The sequence below is a fragment of the Festucalex cinctus genome, chromosome 4 (genome assembly GCF_051991245.1).
Source record: "Festucalex cinctus isolate MCC-2025b chromosome 4, RoL_Fcin_1.0, whole genome shotgun sequence".
Lineage (NCBI taxonomy): Eukaryota > Metazoa > Chordata > Actinopteri > Syngnathiformes > Syngnathidae > Festucalex > Festucalex cinctus.
In genome coordinates this window covers 17,414,620-17,437,531 of record NC_135414.1, presented here as the reverse complement: position 1 = coordinate 17,437,531, position 22,912 = coordinate 17,414,620, and the positions used below count along the sequence as shown (strand labels likewise).

At 39.6% G+C, this 22,912-nt stretch overlaps 3 protein-coding genes across 6 annotated transcripts in view; 1 reads left to right on the top strand and 2 right to left on the bottom strand.

Moving 5' to 3' along the window:
- Positions 1-506: 506 nt before the first annotated feature.
- Positions 507-8,247, bottom strand: cyp19a1a (cytochrome P450, family 19, subfamily A, polypeptide 1a). The gene is made up of 9 exons (XM_077519395.1): positions 7,728-8,247; positions 7,491-7,641; positions 5,652-5,806; positions 5,405-5,587; positions 3,180-3,294; positions 2,993-3,104; positions 2,755-2,917; positions 2,416-2,657; positions 507-1,081 (listed from the first exon to the last, which is right to left on the bottom strand). The coding sequence occupies exons 1-9, from the start codon at positions 7,963-7,965 to the stop codon at positions 824-826; spliced, it is 1,617 nt and encodes a 538-aa protein (XP_077375521.1). The 5' UTR covers positions 7,966-8,247; the 3' UTR covers positions 507-823.
- Positions 3,554-20,799, top strand: gldn (gliomedin). Of its 2 annotated transcripts, XM_077519397.1 has the most exons (10): positions 13,449-14,252; positions 14,808-14,859; positions 14,936-14,953; positions 15,051-15,149; positions 16,396-16,497; positions 16,563-16,670; positions 16,826-16,909; positions 17,930-18,055; positions 18,132-18,282; positions 18,345-20,799. In XM_077519397.1, exons 1-10 carry the CDS (start codon positions 13,659-13,661, stop codon positions 18,808-18,810), a joined length of 1,800 nt encoding a protein of 599 aa, XP_077375523.1. In that variant the 5' UTR covers positions 13,449-13,658; the 3' UTR covers positions 18,811-20,799. The 2 variants fall into 2 exon arrangements, with proteins under 2 accessions (XP_077375522.1, XP_077375523.1); XM_077519396.1 differs by lacking the exons at positions 14,936-14,953; positions 15,051-15,149; positions 16,396-16,497 and adding an exon at positions 3,554-3,647 and having other exon boundaries at positions 13,650-14,252; positions 14,808-14,860; positions 16,591-16,670.
- The window catches only part of dmxl2 (Dmx-like 2), a 38,745-nt gene continuing 36,487 nt past the window's right edge, over positions 20,655-22,912 (bottom strand). For all 3 annotated transcript variants that reach the window (XM_077519392.1, XM_077519393.1, XM_077519394.1), the window contains one exon: positions 20,655-22,457. In XM_077519392.1, the coding sequence (XP_077375518.1) occupies positions 22,248-22,457 (210 nt within the window). In that variant the 3' untranslated portion in view covers positions 20,655-22,247. The remainder of the gene's footprint in view (positions 22,458-22,912) is intronic.

The following is a 22,912-nucleotide window of genomic DNA, read 5'->3' as shown; positions in this document are numbered from 1 at the left end:
CTACAAAAAGCATAACATTTATTCATCCTTTATATCCAGTTTAAGATCTAAAATTGTACTCATACACTCGTTTCCTCAAGCATACTAGTAGAAGGACTAGGGTGCACTAGTAGAAAAATTGTCTTTCTTGGCATGTTCCCCCCCCCACAACTGGATAACATTTATTCACACTAGTGTGACAACTTTGGCATACTAGTAAAACTTTATTTAAATTTAGTGGTGCTACTAGTTGTTCTTGGTCTATAGGCATAAAAAAAAATGTCATCATCCTATTTAAAGACGTCATACTGGGCATATACAAGCATCTCTATGTAAAATAAAACAATGGAACATCATGAAAATCATTTGAGGACCTCAACATTGTCCTATATGTTACAGTGACCTCTTGTGGCCACTATATGTAAAAACAATATGATGTGAAATAGTATGAGAGCGCTTTTTTCGATTGGATCGGCGCGTCTTAACATACACTAAAATGTTGCACCACAGGAAAAAAATGCACCAAACTTGTGCAATAATTTATTTAAAGTGAAAAATATAATAATAAAATACAGTTTAATATGGTGTGATAGTCAATTTGATACACATTGATAAACATCACAAATAAGCTCTGTACAGCCATGCAACAGTAAAACACAAACTGGCTCAAATAAGTCTTTTTTTTTTTAGATTGATAAGGTGTAACAATAAATACAGGTAAGCGATATTGTTCTGTATGTGTGTCATCACTATATAAAAGTCTGGGAACAGGTAAAGCAGCACACACACACACACACACACACACACACACACACCCACACACACACACACACACACAAAAGTCTCAAAGAGGGTCCCAGTGTCCTCTCTTTCGGGGTAAGAATGTCATGGTGAGACTTTGGTTGTCATGCTGGTGCGCCGCAGGCTGCTGGGAAAGGTTGTTGGTCTGCGGGATGCCGTCCAGGGTCAAACCCTGATGAGGGCACACACAATACTGGGACAGCAGCGTCACCAGGATTGATTTCATCATCACCAAAGCCACGTGTTTGCCCACGCAGGCTCGCGGGCCCGATCCAAATGGTTGGAAGTACCGGCGTGGGGCCTGGAGAAGGAAAGACGCTTGTAAGTTATCAACCACTTTAGTCCAGTTTTATTTACAGTGAACCCTCGCATTATCACAGTAAGGCATTTGCAGATTTTTGTTTTTAAATATATTTTATCTATCCTCCATTTATGAAAGTTCCTTTTGGCCACCATATTATGGTATCTTTAGGCAACTAAAACATTTTCAGCTCAGAAATTATGTTGACTGAGTTGACTCGCTTCATTTAGACTAAAAAGTACTTTGTCGCCATCTAGTGCAGGGGTCAGCAACCTTTCCTATAGGCCAAATAAATAACTAGCAAAAAAATGTTTCATCCACCTTTCCTCTCTCTTTTTTTCCTGACACCTCAAAAATTTGGAGTCTGACAACTTATGAATGTTAAATTATTAAAGGGCTACTTCACTTATTTAGCCCATTATAGCAATAAAAAGTTAATATTTTGTCTATAATTAATTTGATACTTTCATTATATTTCACGTACAAATAGTACCTTTAAAAACACATTTTGGTACTTGCTGTCGACTGATCACAAGGGCTCAGGTAACCAATCACAGCTCGCCTGTTTTCTAGGTTTGGTCATGTGACATTTACATGCTGAGCTGTGATTGGTTACCTGAGCCCTTGCGATGTAATTTTCAGTCGACAGCAAGTTGCAAAATGTGTTTTTAAAGGTACTAATTGTACATGAAAAATAATAAAAATATCAAATTTATTCTAGGCAAAATATTAATGTTTGACTGCTAAAAATGGCCAAATAAGTAAAGTATCTCTTTAATTATTTTATCTAAATCATTAATACATTTAAAAAACATTTAAAAAAAAAAACCCTAAAAGAAATCAGTAAATATATCTTTCAATTTCTACTATTTTTTTTTATTTATTTTTTTTATGTATTTATTTATTTATTTGTAAAAAGATCTACAGGAAGCCACAGGAGAGGGACTAAAGAGCCACACGTGGCTCCAGAGCCGCAGGTTGCAGACACCCTGATCTAGTGGAATCTTTAGATCATTATACATCTCTTCATAAATCCTTAGAAATATTTTATCTTGTGATTCCGTATGTTTCCTATATTAACATTGCTTTGGTGCCACCTGGTGGCATGGTGGTGCCAAGCAACTGTGCTGACCTGATCGGAGGAGCTTAATTTTAGCCGGGGAGTCACTGGAGTTTGGAATCTTTCGTTTAGACTTTAGAGCAAAATCAACCTTAGTTACGTATCAAGAAAAGGAAGGACAAACTGTTGTGAATATTGAGTCTGAAAAAGATCGGCCTTGTTCCTCTGAACACATTTTTTATAAGCTACTTGAAGAAAAAAATGGCATACTTACATTTTTTTCAAAGTTTTTTAGACTCAATTCGTTGGGTATGGGGAAAAACTCTGTGCGGTGCATTCGGCCAGTGTTGAGAATGATATTTGTGCCCTTTGGGACCTTGTAGCCATCAATGACGTCGTCAGACAGAGCACGCCGCATGGTGAAGTCCACCACTGGGTGGAAACGCAAGCATTCTTTGATGAAGCTCTCCAGCACTTGCAGCTTGGGAAGGTCATCATTTTGCAGGGCTCGCTCACCTAATAGCAAACAATTCCCCTCAGTTTTTTTTGTTTTGTTTTGTTTTGACATAATGGCAACAGAGATTTTTTTATAACATTCCCTGCAAATGCTCACCTATGACGCTGTCTATCTCCTGGAGCAGCTGCAGCTCCATGCGTGGATGCTGTTTGAGAAGCAGCAGCATGAAGAAAAGGCTGACCGACAGAGTGTCCGGCGCGGCGATCACCATCTCCAGCACGCACTGCCTCACGTTCTCAGCAGAAAGTTCACCACGATTCTAAACCCAAACCATTTTGTGAAGTCCAAGATGGAACAGACTGAGCAAAACAGTCCAACTTTTTCTTTGTCCAACCTGTGCAAATATGAGCTCGGCAGTGAAGTTGATGTTGTCCAGTTTATCCGCCTGCTCCATTTCTTTTCTTTTGTGCTCTACAAGGCTCTCGATGGCATCTTGGAGCCCCTGGCTGAAAAGTGAACGATAACATGAACAAAGAATTTTGGAGGGGGATTTTTATGAATTTGAACTCAATAAGACTCACGCTGCCGTCTTGTGCCTTTGGTGGATCCAGTCAAACTTAAAGTAGACGTCTGGTTTGATCAGGACGCTCTGCCAGGTGTCAAAATACTTTAAAATCTTCTGCATCAGCTCCTTCTCTGGACAACAATGCCACATTAGAAAGGGCTTGTTTAATCTACATCACCAGTGAAATCTCAATAAATTATAATCTATGGATGGTTTTCTTGCTAAATGGCTTTGCTCATTTCATGGGTGGAGTCCCCGTGCCTGTGTTCCCCCCCGGTACTCCTAATTTGGCAATGCTCTACAATAATTCGAGCTGATTGGACCATGCAATATTCTACACATTTGTTTTAACCAATCACGGCCACGGATGAAAATGCGTTTGTGTCCGTTCATCGTTCTTGTCGAAGAGGGGGAAAAGCACGAACATCTTACCAGCTAGAAATGCACGAAGCGCTCTCGCTGTTCAACATTCAACAAGGAAACAGTGAGTAAATATGCGAGAACAGAATTAATTGTAATGTCCATTCGTCCATGTTGGGTTTGTTTGTTAGCCCCAGCGTTGGCGCTAGCTTCCTGGTTTCATCACAGTTGCATATCCCGCCCTCAAACACAATGTCGCTCTGTGATTGGTCCGAACCACCAACGGTTCGGAACAGCACAAGATGTTATAGGGTATATACCACGGAAGAGGCGGGACTTCCGACTTCCCTGATTTTGCACGAGCATGATTCCGGTCCAGGTTGCGAATGCGCAACCGAGGGGCACAAAGTTGGAAGCATAAGTATTGGGACGCAGTCCACATGTCGCAAACCGAACCGGAACCAAAGCTCATGAGCAAAAACAGTCCCGTCTCTTCCGTGGCATATGCCCCATTGAGTAGTCTAAATTAGGGGTGTGAATTGCCCAGTACCTGACGATTCGATTCGTATCACGATTCACAGGTCACGATTCGATTCGATACCGATTAATCCCGATACGAATGGTCACGATTCGATACCGATTAATCCCGATACGAATTTATAAGTCGATTGTTGCGATTTTTTTCCATTCAAATTTAGAAAATACTATCAGTAAATTTGTACATGTACACTGTAAGATTTGTATGAATATATTTATCTAAAACTTGAGGCTTATAACCGTGAGCCACTGTACACAAACAGTTTGCAATCTGTTTCACATTTGAACAGCATTAAAATAAAAATATTAAGGCTTAATGTGCCGTTCATATAACATTCTTCCATGCTCAAGGTGTGAATCCTAAAAAAAAAAAAAAAAAAAAAAAAAAAAAAAAAAAAAAAAAAAAAAAAAAAATCGATTCTGACGATTATTGAATCGATTCGAGAATCGCGCGATGTAGTATCGCGATATATCGCCGAATCGATTATTTTTAACACCCCTAGTCTAAATTGTCCCGAGGTGTGGGATAAGCTCCAGCACCGAGCGTCACTGCCACCTAGAGGCGACCATTTTGCATTTACATAACAGCAAACAGCTAAATAAATTTTGTCTATCAGTGTTTACTTGCGATATCAAACATGCTATATGTGGAAGTATATTATTGCACTGAGATAGTAAATAGCGCTTAACTGTAGTTTGTGTGCCTGTTCCCTATTATATTTTATGAAATATTAATAGATTTGATAGATGTTTGGACTCGGTTTGTTTGTTGTCTTTCAGGCAACCTAACTGTGTACAGTTTAAACACAGACTTGGATCCAAGTGTCATAAATGTCTTCTTTTTTTTTTCTTCGAAAATGACAGAATCTGATGAAAACCACAAATTCATTGCCATATAAATCACCATGATAGAATTTTCCCAGATTTTATTGCAGCCATATAACTTTAACCCAGTCTCCAGCAAGATGGCAAACATGGAGTTAGCCCACCCAAGTTCTCAATGGCAATTGTGCATCGGGCTGAAACGTTGCGCTGTACCTCCAAAATCGCCATTTTTCAGGAGACCCCAAAAACGCCATTAACATTGCATCATCAAAGAAAGCGAGAAATTTGGAACCCTTTATTTTGGTCAATAATGTGTAAGAATCACACCTACACATGTGGACTTAGCAATAGCTTGTTGAAAAAATATCAAATTGACCAAATTGTGACTTATGAGGTTTCGGGCCAACACCAGCAATATGTAATCTAATGATGAGATGACTTTCACACTCGCCAAAACTTCACTGTGGCCAGAAATGTGTTTGTCAGGCCTGGTCTCAATCAAAATCCAAGCACACTTACCATTAAAAGGCACAGCCAAGAAGAGTCTATTGGAGATGTCAACCACAGTGCAACGCAGCAGATTGAGGACATCCACATTTGTCAAGCTGTCCCCTCCCGCTGTCTTCCTCAGTTGCTCCAGGTGGTTATGAGTGGAGGAGACGCACACCTCCAAGGTCCGTTGAAGGCCCGGGCCTGTCAAGGCTGCAGCAGAATGTCGAGGTCGCTCATAATCCTTTCCTTGACCCAGTAGAAGTGCACTTGTTACCTTTGGTGAAATATATGCGTGCCTTTCTCCACTGGGTGACATCGTTGTTAAATATAATCCCTCTCTCGTTCATCCCGATGCAGCTCAGTCCTAATTTGCTCCCAAACCGTGAGGTGTAATGTCCGTGCTTTAAAACGTGGTGCACCGCCGATGCTCTGGTAAATGACAGCAAATTTTCAGGGATTACAAAACTCCAGAAGGTTGGCAAATTACTCAATTACATTTCTGAATTACCAAGTTTAATTTCTTCAAACTGTGCATAATGTCACAGTGAGGTCAACATTTATATATATATATATATATATATATATATATATATATATATATATATATATATATATATATATATATATATATATATATATATATATATATATATATATATATATATATATATCCTAATGATATGACCATCCATTTCAATTAATTCCCGGTAATTCTCATGGAAAGTTTCCAATATGAAATATTTCCCAAATTCACCCAGCTCATCTTTCCATGAAATAAATAATAATGATAATGCATACTACAATGTGAATAATTGCTTTATTTAAAGCTGTGGTGTCCAAACTACGGCCCGGGGGCCAATTGCGGCCGGCCGGCCATTTTTCAGTGGCCCGCGACATATGCTAAAAATGGCATTTGACTCAGTTCAAATAAAATAAACAAAACAAAAATGTTTGGAGATGGTCAAAGTAAGAATGGAGGGTATCGAAAAACAGGTGCCATTAAAGGTTATTTTAATTAACTTAAACTAATGAAAAAACTTAAACTAAAATTCAAAAAACAATATTGTTACCAAAATAAAAAAAAAAAACGAAAATGCTTTTTAAAAAAACGAAAACTAACTGAAACTACATTTTATGTTTACAAAACTGACAAAAACTAACTATAATTATAAAAAAACAAAAACATTACATCCGTTTTAGTCTTTGGTAATTAATTTAATGCATGAAATTAAATGTGATTTTTAGTAGATTTATTTTGATATAAACCGGAATAATGACGTTTGAAAGTATGTCACACAGAAGTGACGTCATCTAGCAGCAGCCAATAGAAAAGCACCTTCAGATGACGTTGCGCCAATGGTGTTTTCTAAATATTGCGCACAAGTAATACACATTAACTAATACTAATACTGAAACTAACAAACTAAAGTAAAACTAATCTTTTTTTTTAAAGAACTAAACTAATACAAACTAACAGAACCACCCTTCCATCCATCCATTTTCTTGACCGCTTATTCCTCACAAGGGTCGCGGGGGGTGCTGGCGCCTATCTCAGCTGGCTCTGGACACCCTGGACTGGTTGCCAACCAATCGCAGGGCACACAGAGACGAACAACCATCCACACTCACAAACACACCTAGGGACAATTCGGAGCGCCCAATTAACCTGCCATGCATGTCTTTGGAATGTGGGAGGAGACCGGAGTACCCGGAGAAGACCCACGCGGGCACGGGGAGAACATGCAAACTCCACCCAGGAAGGTCCGAGCCTGGACTCGAACCGGAGACCTCAGAACTGGGAAGCGGACATGCTAACCACTCGACTACCGTGCCGCCCCAGAACCACCCTGAAAACTAATAAAAACTAACTAAAATGAAAAATTCCCAAACACTAATAACCCTACTGCCATATTACAAATAAATTAGTTCATATAGTGTAGCATTTTTCTAAATATGCAAAAGCACAAATAAATTATTTGTACAATTTTTAGGACTAAACACAATTTCTCTTCATAACATTATGTGATCCATGCGTCCTTCTGATTTTCTGTATGTGGCCCTCAAATGAAAAAGTTTGGACACCCTTGATTTAAAGTTCAGTGAAAGAGCCAACCTGCTGAGAATGAGAGTCTCCTCGCCATCAATCCAAACTCTGACAATGTCACCATACTTGTCGTTGTAGTAATTGCTGGCTGTGCCTATGCCCGTCCAAATAAATCTCACATAAGACATTAGTGGCCCCAATCCAAGACAGAAATATGGACCTGCGGTAAAGAAAGGGCAATTTTTTTTAAACTTCCTATGGCAACTGACTGAGATAGACACGATTCGCCTGTTCAAGATGACCGACCTGGTACTCGTCGCTTGTCTGTGTGTCCCCAAGCCACCAGCAGGAGACAAACGAATAAAAGCAGAGTCCTAGTTGCCACGGAAATCCCAACGGCTGCCCCCACAGTTGCATTCTGGGACGTGGGGGCCAATTCCGACGCCATCGCCTCCAGGTCTACCACAGCCATGGTCCGTTCACAAGCAGAGATCAGCTCCATAAGAAAGTCGATTAAAGGCCAAAATGAAAGCTGCGCAGGCATGAGCGCTTCTTCTTTATAGGCTGCAGACGTTGGTTATGAGCCAGGTCAGGGCAACGCAAAAGCCACAACATAAGTAGGGGCGGGGAGGTAAACAATACACTTGTAACCTTGACGCTTGGATTGGGGCCTGTGTCCTTGAGCATACACTACAGTGCAGTATTTGACATTTCGCTGATGAGAAGAAGGACTTGCACCCCTTTGAACATCAAACGATTCTGCTTGGAAAACTCACAAATGAACACCTGCTTGAGGGAGGAAGATATTGCATTATAATCATTCTAATTGTATCTTACAAGCTAACAAGTCACGACTTATGACATTTCATCACATTTTGAAGTCAAAATAATCCTCACAAATCAAATCACAAGGCTCCAAAGTCCAACACTTTCAATGAGCGGAGAGCGCCATTTCACAGAGTAAGGCCGCCATTTTGTCTTGTGACGTAAGCTCGGAATTGGCAATAGCACTCGTACTAGCACTTAAAGTCCATGTAAGTTACAATAAATGTCTTGTAAATTGTTTGACCCAGTCTGCCTGGCAAGCTAGAAGGGCAACTGGATACCGCTTACTCCTCAGAAGGGTCACAGGGGTGCTGGAGCCTATCCCAGCCGGCTTCGGTCATCACACAGAGACGAACAACCATTCACACACACAAGCACACCTAGGGAGAGTTCAGAGCATTCAATCAACCTGCTATGCATGTCTTTGGAATGTGGGAGGAGACCGGAGTACCCAGATAAGACCCACGCAGGCACAGGGAGAACATGCAAACTCCACCTAGTAAGGCCGAAGCCTGGACTTGATCTTGCGTCCTCAGCAGTGGGAGGCAGACGTGCAAACCAGTCATGCACCATGCCACCAAAAGGAGGACATATTTAAAAAATTAATAAATGTTCCCTCGCTATAATGTGGTTCACGGCCTCGCTGTTTCGCAGATGTTTTTTTTGCGCAATTTAACATTCATTTTTTACAGTAATGTACCTCTTTTATAATATTTATGAAGGTTTGAACATTGAAAATGTTTAATTAAAAGTAAAAAAAACAAAACTGCAGATCCAGAAATGTAGTTAAATTTAAAAAAAAGTAAAGAGTACAAAATATTTTTGACTGACAAATACATATAGATACACATGTATACATGATACAATGCACTAAAAAGGACAACAAAACAAAACAAAAAACGGATTACATGGTGCATAGTGTTGTTTAAAAGCTAGCTAGCGCTAGCTTGAAAAGCCATCAGAAAAAAAGAAAGAAAATTCAGCTAGCTACCTAAAAAAAAGTACACAAATTAATGGTTAATGATGTTATACTTCAACACAAATGTTATTATTTTGGAAACACATTTTAAATGGATTTATTTTGTAACTTGATTTTATCAAATACATTCTTTATCACACTATAAGCACACTATCATCCTGAGTCACAAATTGGAGTTGCACAGTTCAGAATTAGTTGACTTTGGTAATGAACAGCATGTATTGAAAGAATAACTGCAAAGAGCGACAAAGCCTTTGCTGTTTGGTGGAAAAGCGCCTTTGTTGTGTCGAGTATCAGTCAGCCACCGCCCACTCTCGTCCAGGAATGCTCTGCGTTCAAATGGCCGACTGTGTTCTGAGACCGCGATGTGATGGCAGCGTTCCACATGATGTCAGAGACCCAGATTGTTTTGCATGATTAAGCAATGCTCTTCATGAGCAGATGTTAATCTAACCTCGTCTCTGGGCTCTGTGTTTGTGGTAAACCACATCTCCCTTTGTTTCCAGGGTCAACAAGAACATTTAGACTGTAAATTATTATGGATAAATTAACAATGTGAAGATATTCAAATAAATATTGTAGTGATTTAATGGTCAGTGAATTCAAACTAATATTGTTAACATTATGTACGATGGGACTAATTGTGGGAAGCATTCCCACATATGTTATTGTGATTTTTATTCTCCACAATTTTTTGCCGCGTAACAACTCCCACATAATACTTCCAATTTACATTGTTCAAATTTCAACTAGCTTCAAAAATACACGCCTTCCTGGGTATATATCGTCTGATTGCACATTACTAACAGTATTTGCACATTTTAACATTTCATATCAACTTTTCCCCATTCATTTTCAATGGGACAGACATTGAAATAGTATCACTTTCCTCGTGGCACAGTTGGTAAAGCACACTGTCCAGTAACCAGGAGGTTATAATTTTATAATTTCATAATTTATCTCTCAATTGGCTTCATAAGCATTCCACATCCATTCAAATCTTAGCATTCAGCTTTTAGCATTCAGCTTTCAGGATTCCCACGCAATTTCTCCAAAAATTGCACTTAGTCTAGTTTAAGATGCAAATGTACTTTAATACATCAAGAATACAAATATTTTATGAATCTCCTGAACTTACGTCATCATAAGTCCTTGGCTCCAAGACTGTGGAAACCTGCTGCTTTTGACATGTGAAGTTCCTCAGTTTACTTCAACGTAGTTCCTTGTCGCCATTGAATTGAGAAGTCAATGTTATAACAATAACGCATCTGTGTATGATTTCAAATACAAAGACGTTTGTCCTTGTCTGGAGTAACCAAGCCTGACATCATAGCTTGTGTTTGGAAAGAGATAAGGCCGACAGCTGCACCTCACTCAGGAAGCGTGGAGGAGGGACCATAGCAGGACTTCATTTGCACAACGTACTCTACTTTTGTTGAATCTGTTAACTTGCAGTTAGCTGAAATTCACGGATAAATGGTTCAACCTAGATTTATGTCATCAACCATGATCAGCCATCCATTTACTGTAGCGCTTGTCCTCATTGGGGGTCAAGGGTGAGCTGGGCCACATTCAACACAAATAAAAATGTTTCTTATATTTCATATTTTCCTTCGCCTTCTTATAGTCCTGGCCAGGTGTTTCAATACTTTTGTCCACATGAATTTCCTTGCAGTGTACAAATCCTCTTTAAGACGCATGCTGTGCACCTCACCCAGATAAGCACGCGATCAGAGCACGTTATGTTTGCTCTTTTATGTGTTTTTGAACATTTTGCCCGTAGCCTCGCCTGTCTCGGAGCACCGTGAATGAAAGGCAACAAAGAAGAGAGCCCTGATGTGCTCTTAATGCAGGATGTGTGCACACACGCGCTGGAGGGATTCAAGCTGGTCAACAACTGTCTGTCGGTGACCTACAGCTTCAGGCCAGAACACCAACTCTGCTTCATAGAGTCCAGGACCTGAAACCAACTGTAACCTTATGCTTCCATCCGTTTCCTCATGTGCGTGTTTGTGTGCACGAGTACTTTTAGTGGACTAGACAAGATGGAGTTGGTGATTTCTTTAACCCTCACATATTGTTCAAGTCAATATCTATCTATCTATCTATCTATCTATCTATCTATCTATCTATCTGGAAAACAAAAACATGAAAGTAGGCTACATTGCAGCATTTGTGCCTCCCAAAAAGTTACCATGTGATGAAACCCAATAACACAGATGATCGAAACATTGCTCATGATAGACTTTGTTATAATAATCCTGCTTATCTCAAATAGATACCCACATTTTTTTTAAATGTTGTCATCGTAATACACTCTATTTAATTTCATTATACAGGTCTGGACTGGCCATCTGTAATACAGGGCAGATGCCCGGTGGGCCGGTGTCTTTTGGGGCCGATGTGGTGCTATTATTTTCCTCCATTTTACCCCAAGAGATCGGCTCACAACTTAGGAGCAGCTCATTAATGTATTTTCAATATAGAGAGCATACAGAACCAATAAATGTGAGTGGTAGAGCTATGTGGTAGCCAAGGATGGTCAGGAATTGGCCTGGGCCAGTGGGCCTAAATCAAAATGCCCGGGCCGATTATTTGTGCCAGTCCAGTCCTGTCTAGCCACTAGTGTGTATTAGTGTGTTAAATCAAAGGAAATGGTAGAAATGGTGGGAATCTTAAAAATTTTGAACTGTAGATACCAAATATGTGTGTGCAGTTTTAATGAGAGCATGGTAACAGTGTTCAAGAGGGAGTTTGAAACAGTCGTGATAACTGTCTGTTTTTCCACGACATCCTGTACCCTTAAAAAGTAGTACCTGCAACGTCGCCAGTACAAATACAATTTCCCTTTACTTAAAAATTGATTCCCGGTGTTGCTTGTGGGAGACATGTAAAATGGGCACTCGAGGACCGCGGTTTCATTAACTATCATGTATGCATTGCAATACATGCAACAGGAAGTAGCCGCTCTTTCACGGTCAAGGCCTCCAGCAACTTTGCCGGATCTGTCATTTTCCCGCAGAAATGTCACTTTTACGGCCCAAATCGAAGCAATGGAAACAGGTCATTGTCACAGCTAGTGGATGGAAGCTGCGAGGATGTGACAAGAACGAGGGCTGGGGGGGGGTTGCCAGAAGAGAGGTCATGAACTGACTTGTGGAAAAGTCTGCAACTATAACACATTGATGGGAAGAGTTTTTTTTATTTTATTTTTTTATTATTATTATTACTAATGATGGGATTAATTTGTTGTCGTCATGATCATCATCACCATTAGGTGAAAACGTGGAACGATGGTCATTCATCAAAAATGCATTCATTTGAAATGAATATGGCAGCTCCCTTTGAGTGAACGCAAACTTTACTCCCCTCAAAGTGAATCAAAAGCAATAGTTTGACTTAAATATTTTCAGTTTTCAAGATGTTGACATTTCTTTGTTTTAAGTGGGGTTTTAAGAGGTTATTGGTTGTCAGTGACAGTAATGGCAGGATGGACGACTACAGACTACTTTTTGTTTTTTTTTAGAAACAGAAAGAAGACAAAATAGAAGGAAAGGCAGAGAAGGAAATAGAATAGTGGTTAGAAATGTAGGCCTACTATAAAATAAAAACGAAAATAGAAAAAAAACAGTCTATGGTGTTAAACAAACTATAAATGATAGTACACATAAATTACAGGACTGTCTCAGAAAATTAGAATATTTTGATAAAGTCCATTATTTTCTGTAATGCAAGTAATTAAGCAAAAATGCCATACATTCTGGATTTATTACAAATCAGCTGAAATATTGCAAGCCTTTTATTATTTTTAATATAGCTGATTATGGCTTACAGCTTAAGAAAACTAAAATATCCTATCTCAAAATATTAGAATATTTCCTCAGACCAAGTTAAAAAAAAATGCCATAATCAGCAATATTAAAACAATAAAAGGCTTGCAATATTTCAGTTGATTTGTAATGAATCCGGAATGTATGGCATTTTTGCTTATTTAATTGCATTACAGAAAATAATGGACTTTATCACAATATTCCAATTTTCTGAGACAGTCCTGTATATTTGCACTCCAACTGAATATGTCCAGATATGTGAGTGCTTTTATGTGTGAGTGTGCTGATGTGTGTCTGCCCACGGCAATGCTCTAGAATGGACTGGACTGAATATAAATCAGGTGACTGAACAGGCGGGGGTTTCTTCCCGGACGAGCCCAGAAGATTGTGTCATGCCCACTCCTACATAACTGGTTTTCATGTACACGCACACGCATGTACGCAACCCACTTGGCCAGCGACACAACAGGCACTGCATTTACCAGCCTTCACGTAGTCTACAGACTCAATTGACTGGTCTCATCTCATTTGTGGAAGGAAGGACGACTTTTTTTTGTGGACTTCACAGTGGTAATATTTCTACATTGGATTTAGATCCCGCTGATGCTGAGGTGTATGGGTGACTCCAAGAGAGGAGCAGGTGACGTGGTAACCATGTGGATCCCGACCCCCAGCATGACTCGCCCTCAGCGGCTGGTGCTGTACGGCACGTGCGCGGTGGCCTTGTTAAACTCTGTGGGCCTCCTGGTGCTTCTGTTCCAGCAGAATCAACAGCAAGTCATTCTGGAGCAAACGGAAGCCAGGCTGACCCAGGTGGAGCAGAGCTCCGTGGTGGAGTTCCTCCAGGAGGTGCCCAGAGATGAGAGGAATGTGGGGAAACCGCGCTATCAATACTCCAGAAACAAGAGGAGTGATGCGCTCGAGCTGGGTGAGGAGCAGGAGAAGGCTTTAGAGGTGACGCACGAGAAGGAAATACAGGTGGATGAGGAGCGGGAAGACGAGCAAGAGCTGGAGAAGGAGCTTCGCCGCAAGGAAGAGGTGGAGAGCAAACAGCAGGAGGTCAGCCAGGAAGTCGGAGAGGAAACGGAGATGAAACCCAAGAATAATCGGAAGCACAAGCACCGTCATAATCATCGTTACCGTAAGGAGGGCGTGCACGATGACATGATGACGATGCTCACTTACTCCATGGTGCCGGTAAGATCACGGATGGATGGATGGATGGATGGATGGATGGATGGATGGATGGATAGATAGATAGATAGATAGACGAGAGAAAGAAAGCATTTAGCGTAGCTATATCTAACAAGAATTTGTTCATAGATAGATAGATAGATAGATAGATAGATAGATAGCATTTAGGATAGCTAGCTAACAAGAATTTGTGTGTCTGTTTGTATTATACTGCCACACAGTGGCCAAGGTGTGACCAACAGAAGGAGCACCACAATGCTCCTTGAATTGAAGCAGAAAATAATTATTTATGAAAAAATAAAAATAAAAATCGACAAACAAGTGAATGCAAGTGTTCACCATTGACATTTACATTTTTTTTTATTTATAATTGGTAAGGATCATTTGCACAAAAAATAATGCATTTTTTTCTGTGTAAAACGATTACTTACTTAAATTATTAAATTATTCAGTTTTACAGAGAATTTTTACTTAATGTACAGAAAATCTAGTCTTCAAATTGTGAATTAGCTTAGCACTTTATTCATATTTAAATGAAATGTTCTTCTTTTGTTCCAGATTAAATTGTTGATCGACATTTGTAACAGCACCAAAGGAGTCTGCCTAGCCGGTACAGTCTGACTTATAGAATACACATTTTGTATTTGCCTTCATATTGTCTAACATTCCTCAACTGTCTGTTACAGGGCCCCCGGGACCTCCTGGTATGTGCCATTCACGTCTCGCCATCATGTTGTGTTGGTTACGCATCTTCGCTCTGGTTCAGAGCCCAACATTTTTTTTTTTTTTGTCTTACTCTAGGGTTGCCCGGTGCGGATGGCATGCCTGGCATGAACGGGACAGACGGCATTCCGGGGCTGAATGGCCTTCCTGGAGCTGATGGTAAACGCGGAAAAAGAGGTGAGGATGATGTGTTTTGTACTCTTTGCAAACCAGTTTACATTTGAGTATCTGCTCACCATCTGAGTGTAGTGATTTCTGTCTCTAACTATGATCAGGACAGCAAAAAAAAATAAAATAAAATACATCATTAGGTCATAAAACACATTACTGTAGCTCATTTCTTGATCAAGCCATGCATCACAACCATAGATGTATTGCTGCAAACCCATTAAAAAAAAAGACCTAATAACACAGCTTTTTTTTTTTTTTCTTTTTTTTTAAGTTTAGTTTTTTTGGTATGCGTGAGTGATTTTGCATGAGCATGAAATTTTTAGTGTGATGAAATTTTTTTGCCAGTGTGAGATTTTTTTTTTATGACTGATTTTTTGGTGCGTTTGAGAAGTTTGGGGGTAGAATGTAAGAGTTTTGTTTTAGTGTGAGTATTCATTTTTTTGTGAGTATGTGACTTTGGAGAATGTTAGAGTTTTTTATGTGTGTGAGAGGCTTTTCGTGTGAGTGACAGTTTTCTGACTGCATGAGAGGGTTTTTTTTTCTGGTAAATGTGAGTTTTTTGTTTGTGAACAATAGTGTAGGAGAGTTTTTTTGTGACAGTGAATGTGACTGTTTTTGATGTGTGAGATTTATGGGTGAAGTAAGAATGTGAGTAAGAAGCTCTTTTTGTGTACTTTGTTTATTTTCTTGGTATGAGTGACAGACTTATGGCAAGTTTGTGAGGTTGTTTATTAGAGTGAGCGGTTCCTTTGTGTGTGAGAGGTATTGTTGCTTTATTTGAGATTTATTGAGTGGGGTGAAAGAATATTGGTGAAAATGAGAGTTTTTGTGTGAGAGGATTTTGGTGTAGGTAAGAGTTCTGTGAACTTATGGCATATGTCTTATGTGAGTGCTTTTTGTGAATGTAAGATTATGTGAGAGTTCATTTTGTGTGGCTGTTTTTCGGATAAGTGATGTGTTTTTTGTTTTGTTTTTTGCCGAGTTTGAGGTGTTTTTTTTTTATGTTGAGACTCAGAGTTTTTTTTTATGTGAGTGTTGTTTTTTTTTGCCGAGTTTGAGGTGTTTTTTTTTTTATGGTGAGACAGAGTTTTTTTTATGTGACTGATATATATATATATATATATATATATATATATATATATATATATATATATACGAGTTTGACATTTTTGTTAGTGTGAGAGGAAAATTATATTGTTGCCCAGTTCATCGGATGTTTGTAATAGAATTATTGATGCATGAACGCCCACAGGACTGCCAGGTGAAAAAGGCGAACCGGGAGAAAAGGGAGAACAAGGAGAGGCCGGCACACCCGGAGAAGACGGGCAACCATCCAACGACGTCATCATCGAGGGTGAGTCGCGACAGGTTGTTGTCATTCCGATAATCATGGACCCTGAACTTTTTGTGTGTGTGCAGGTCCTCCTGGCCCTCCTGGACCTGTGGGGCCCCCTGGACCTCCAGGTCCTCAAGGGCCCCCAAGAACGAGGCATCACAGAGCTCACCTACAAGTGGCTCACACCATGGGTGAGGGGCAATAAGGATTTTAAACGTATTTGATCTTTTATATTTGATATACAGTATGTATAGTTACAGGGAGTGTGGGATAAGGAAATAAGCCATTTTAGGGTTATGTGCTATTTGTTTTAAAAATAATGGATTCTCTATAATACCTCTTCCAGAGCCATTCTATTCAATTCCAAATGATGAGACCTCGTTTGTGAAGACGACTGGGAAACTTCACGAGAAGGCGCCTAAGAGGAACGGTGGGGTCAAAGCAGGGTTATACTAGTTTGGATTTTTCATTATAGTTTGTTTTTTATTTTGTTTTTATTTTCGAAATTCAGTTAGTGATGTAGATAACGCTGTAGATAACGCTCTCTATCACAACCTGGCCTCTAGTTTTTAGAGTGGGTTTGTTAATTTTGAATTTTTTGAAAATGATTTGTTGTAATTTTGATTTTATTAACTCATTCACTGCCATTGACGGAAAAAGACGTCAAATGATACATTTTTGCTGGGCTGGGCGTGAATGTGTTAATATTAGTTTCAGTATTTAAAAAAAATCTGTATGGAGTAGGTATTTGTCAATTGTAACGTTTAAAAAAAAAAAAAAAAAAAGGTCACAAGGAGTATTGTGTCATAAGGTAAACTACAATTCCCAAATGAATGAGCTTCCTTTTTCCGTACTACCAAACAGTAACAGAAAAACCTTTTAAACCATTAAAATCCACATCAAAATCTCTTGTATGAATTGACAAGATGAAAATGAAGGACAGTTTTGGTATAATTATAATTACTTTAATAAATGCAAATTGACACTTGTCTTCATTTACATTTCGAAAATGTTTATTCAGTGTTAGCTTTAGCTATTTGCTCGATTTCATTAACTGTCATAACTCTGGTTCAAATACAACATGCAATGGGGGGAAAACATGTAACGACTAATCGGTCAGTTGATTTAACTCATTCACTGCCATTGACGGAAAAAGACGTCAAATGATCCATTTTTTGCTGGTCTGGCAATTAATGTGTTAATAAATAACTTTAAAAAAAAAAAATCAAAGTGGCCCTTGCAACTTTCTATTTTTCTGTACATGGCCCTCAGAGGAAAAAGTTTGGACACCCCAGTTGTAAGCGGTAGGTGACAAAAAGAAAAGTTATTCTATTCATTATGCATTTTTTAAATTAATCGGACGATTTAATCGGTTATCTGAATTTTAGTCTGTTAGATATTAGAATCGGCATAACTTCTACTTGTAACATTCGTTTTGTTTTCCCTTCAGAGTGTCTTATAAAGTCTCTGATCAACCCCAGAAATGTGACAAAGACGGAGAGCACATTCGGCACATGGATGAAGGACACGGCCGTGCTCAATGACGAACGCATATGGGTGGCGGAGCACTTTTCCGGTTGGTTGGACTCTGATGGCATCGCGCAGTAGAGCAGATACACTTTGTAGGAGGAATGATTTCTCTTTGCTCACAGGTCGTTTGCTGAGGGAGTATCAGAGCGTTGCGGCGTTGCAACACAACAGCAGTGACGTGGTGAATGTCCCAAAGTTCTATCAGGGCTGCGGTCACACGGTGCACAACGGCTCCTTCTACTACCAGATCGCAGGCACGTCCAGCATTGCCAGGTGAGCAAAGTTGTGGAAAGCCATTTGAGAAGCAAAGCTGACGTGATGTGTTTGGTAAACAGGTTTGATTTGGCCACCAAGAAGCTTCACACGCTCACTGTAGATAACGCTCTCTATCACAACCTGGCCTATCTGCTGCATAACTCCAAGACCTACTTCAAACTGGCGGTGGACGAGAACGGCCTGTGGCTGATCTTTGCTTCCGATGTGGACGAGAGCATCGTGGTGGCCCAACTGGACCAGAAGACGTTCTCCATCACCTCCTACATGAACACCACCTATCCCCGCACTAAGGCTGGCAACGCCTTCATCGCCTGCGGGGTTCTGTATGTCACCGACACCAAGGACGCCAGGGTCACCTTTGCGTTTGACCTGCTGAAGGGCAAACCGGTTAATGTGACCTTTGACCTGAGGCCTCCAGGTGGAGTGCTGGCTATGCTTTCCTACAGCCCCAAGGACAGACATCTGTATGTGTGGGACAACAACTACGTCAAACTCTATGTGGTTCACTTCATCTCTGATGAGTGATGACATCAAGCTCATTTAAAAAAATATATAGTCATATATACTTTGTAATTCAAAACTTTTTTTTTTTAAATATATATATATATATATATATATATATATATATATATATATATATATATATATATATATTTTTATTTCCAAATAGTTTAAGAAACCACATAAATATAGAGTTCCTAAGTTTAATAATAAATCAGACAATGATAGCACAGCACTCGGTTTAAATTTTTTTTTTTTCAATCAATGGTTTAGGTGTACTTGTCTGAAAAAATGTTTCACAGGGGGTAGGCCTACTGTTAGATTAGGGCTCTTGACCACTGAAAAAAGGTGGAGAACCACTGTTTTACATGATACGGTGCCCAGAGCATTTTACAAAGCCTGACATTCACTTATTTGAAAACGTGCTTTTTAGACTTCAGAGTACAGCCGAGTGGCATTTCCCTCTGTGTTTAAGAGTAGTGTTGAGGTTTAAACTGTATAATGTGGCTTTTTATACTTTTTAGGCGCCACTTGATTTTTTTTAATTTTTTTTATGAACACAAAATCCACCCATTTTTAATATCAGGAGCCATTTTGTCACTTGCTGGCAACTGAAAATGACATCCCAGCTCAGGTAATGTTGCATTCAAGGATGGTCGTCGGGGGCTCCAGGTGGAGGAGTGAAACCGTCACTTGCCTTCGGTGCCGGTTGCCGTGGGTTCGCTCCTCCGCCTGGGAGACCCATGTGGCTTACATGAAGTGAGCTTGTGTGAACGAGTGATTTAAAAATAAATAAATACATAAATAAAAGGATGGTCGGCGTAAACTTCGAGTTGATAATTGTTACTATGTTGTGAATGTTAAAAGCAAAGTTTCAATTTAAAAAAAAAAAAAAAAAGACCCCGACTTCACTGACGGACTACAATGTGACGTCACTCTACAATGGCGACCCCTTTGGAAACACAGACCGTGAAGAGTAAAACACAACGTACTCGGAATATAAAACTAGATAGCTTTCTTCATTCATACATATTCGACATAACTCCACGTGACGTAACACAACATACGTGACAGTATGCCACAATCTCCCTGCCTGAAATTATACGGTGAACTGCATGAAATGCTTATGAAATCAGTTAAAAACAATAAATGAAGCAAAATTGTGAGAAGGCAAGTTTGCTGGAGGTGAAATTGAGTTTTGAGGACCAAAATAAAAAACAATTTATCACTATCCGAAATTTTGGTTGTTTGCTTTTGCCTCGAACGCTTTCAGGATGGAAATGGGAAAAAACAACTCTGATAAATTCGACTTCCGACCATCCTCGAATGCAGCTATAATCACGGTTCAGCTTCAGAAAACCGGTGAGCCACGATTAGTCGTTACCTGAGCAATTGTGAGGTCATCGTCAGACCACAGCAAAATGGCCACCCCGAGATGGCTAAAAATTCCACAGATGCAATATTAATTAGAATATTGTGTTTAGACTAGTGGAGGTGCACAGAACATATTGTAAAGAACATTTCGGGGTTGACTTCGATATATAATGTTCAAGGACAATTGCGTTAGAGAGCAAGTATCATGATATGTGTAAAAAGTAGAGTGCTGTATTTATATCTCAATCTCAATGTTTATTAGTGTGACATTTTGGAGTTACTAGCAATTTTTTCCCACATTTTTTTTTTTAATCAAACAAAATATTTAAACCAACTTTTGAAAACTGTGTTGCGATATTTGCATTTTATCTACATGCATTTGATCTCTTTCTCTATATCTTGTACATAGTTTCTGAAATAGTAGATTTGTGAAGGAGCACAACTGGAACATTATTCCTCGGGATAGGAAACAAGGAAATCATAACAGCATCATATCACCGGATGAAATAAAAATAATTTATTCACTTTACAAAGGTAAATCTCACATCATGACCTGTTCTTTCTTTCTGGCGTCGGTGCTTTTGCACCTGCCCGTGATACTAGTTTGTGTTGCCGTGCATGCACACACACATATTACACACGTATACACACACAGACACCAGTAGGGTCACTGGTAGAACACATACAATACACATAGTGGGCGGAAATCGGGGAAAGAAACAATAAATACCTTACGCACACCTAACAAAAGTTACAACTAATTCAGCCGTTATGATACAAACCAAAAATAAAGAAATGCTTTCATGTTTGTACAAGCGTATGGGATATTTCATATATATATATATATTTATATTGATATTTATATCATTTATATATTAAAACTATTTCAAACATTTGACTACTAGGCCAAATAAAGCCAGACATTCATTTGTATTTAACAGTTTCTTCTTCAATAACCTTTTAATCCTTTTAGTGTCTCCATAATTTGAGTGCAAATATCTATTGATTATGGTTGAACAGTAAAAACAACTTGCGAGGTAACACACACTTACATAAAATAGACCGTGTTGCACATCTCCCAGTCAAGTCAGATACAGAATAACCGCTTACATTCCGAAAATAAAAGGCATTAAGTTTTCAACACAGGAATTGTCAACCAAACAAACATCAATAAATAATGAAAATCAACGATTAAAAAAAAAAATTAAACATCATCTTGTGCAAAACATACCAGAAGTGAACCTTTGTGTTTCTGCTGTGGGGTGCGGTGCAGACAGATGAAAACATTGAAATCACAGTCACAAGAGTAAAACATCATCTTTCCGACAGGAATTTTCTAGCAGTGAGGCTGCCGCACAAACAGGCATTTGAGGGCAGGTGGGCGGGCACACACAGCAGAGTCAACACACACACACGCGCATACGCACGCACTCACAAGGCCAGACCAGGATAGGTCAATGTCCGTGAAAGTGGGCGGGGGGGTGGGGAGGTGGATCACTACATGAGCAATGCAGCATCAACTCTTCCATAAAGGCTGAGAAAAGCCAGGCATAAAAGAGGGGGGGGATAAAAAATAAAAGAAAAATGTCCAACAAGTTGATTCACACTTTGGATACCACTGACTTACTAACAAACCACAGTGCTGGTTACAGTAGATGCTAAGAGAGTTCAGCTGTGGGCACAAAATGACGACAGTTACACACTTTTTAAAAGTTTTGCCAGAGTACTTTTACAGAGCACTATCAAGAGACCTGTGATTGCACCGCGGAACGAGAACAGGACATGCATAGCTTCCCTATGGACACGCTCTAAGAGTCGAGATTCTTCAATAAAATGACAAGAAATCTAGCTTTAAAATCAAATGTTACTTAATGCTTGATACTTATGCTTGTAGCCTTCGGGGGGGGGGGAAACACATATTAGCAGCTCCGTTTGTCACTCAGAGGTGAACTTGTCAACACTCTCAAAGATGCCCAAAGTATGGCAATCTTTTCTCCAGCTCGCCTATGACTCTATTAACACCTCGTGAATGTTACAACAAGCATTGGTGATTTTTTTTTTCTCTCTTTCTAATTCCTGGAAGAAAATTACAAGATGTCGATTAAGCTGCTGGGGATATGGTAGCGGTCGGGGAGGACCCTCATCTTCAGGGTGCCGTCCGCCCCGCAGGTGAAGATGCGGTTACCGGGACGCGTTTCCACCTGCATGACGCCGGCGCCGATGTTGCGGAAGATGGACTGTTTGGCGTGCTCGCTGCCGAAGGAGTGCATGAGCCCGTGGCCAGCCAGCTTCCACACCTGGACAACGATGACGGCATCATCAGTACCGTTAGTACGACAAATCCATTTCCTCCCTTGGAATGAATTAAAATGCAATTCATACATTCAAAAACATGTTAAGTCTTATCTGAAGGTGGTTTATTTGTATTTATTTGGGTAATTTATGTAAGGTGGGTTCATGATTGTGCGCATGCTAGAAGCATGGTGCTGTTTTAAGTGCTTCCCTTTCTATGTGGGATGGCATTCACACATCTTCGTTATTTGCGACATTTACGTGTATATTTGGATGTTTTCCGGAAAATATTTCTTTTTGATTGAAGTTATATGGCAGATTCAGTAGCGGGTGAACTGGTTCCAGAAAATTGTATTAATTTATTCCCAAATGTCTAGTCTCTTCATTTTATAGCTTTCTCTTCACTGCACTGCATCCTTTGTGTTTTATAGTTTTTGTCCAATCAGATTTGAGTCCTTTT

Coding starts and splice junctions, on each gene's coding strand:
- cyp19a1a (XM_077519395.1), bottom strand. CDS start 7,965: ATGCCTGCGCAGCTTTCATTTTGGCCTTTAATCGACTTTCTTATGGAG. Junction 7,642..7,727: donor AGACAAGCGACGAGTACCAG/GTCGGTCATCTT, acceptor TCTTTACCGCAG/GTCCATATTTCTGTCTTGGA. Junction 3,295..5,404: donor CTTGGCTGTGCCTTTTAATG/GTAAGTGTGCTT, acceptor ATTGTTGTCCAG/AGAAGGAGCTGATGCAGAAG.
- gldn (XM_077519397.1), top strand. CDS start 13,659: ATGCTGAGGTGTATGGGTGACTCCAAGAGAGGAGCAGGTGACGTGGTA. Junction 16,910..17,929: donor GAAGGCGCCTAAGAGGAACG/GTGGGGTCAAAG, acceptor TTTTCCCTTCAG/AGTGTCTTATAAAGTCTCTG. Junction 18,283..18,344: donor GGCACGTCCAGCATTGCCAG/GTGAGCAAAGTT, acceptor TTTGGTAAACAG/GTTTGATTTGGCCACCAAGA.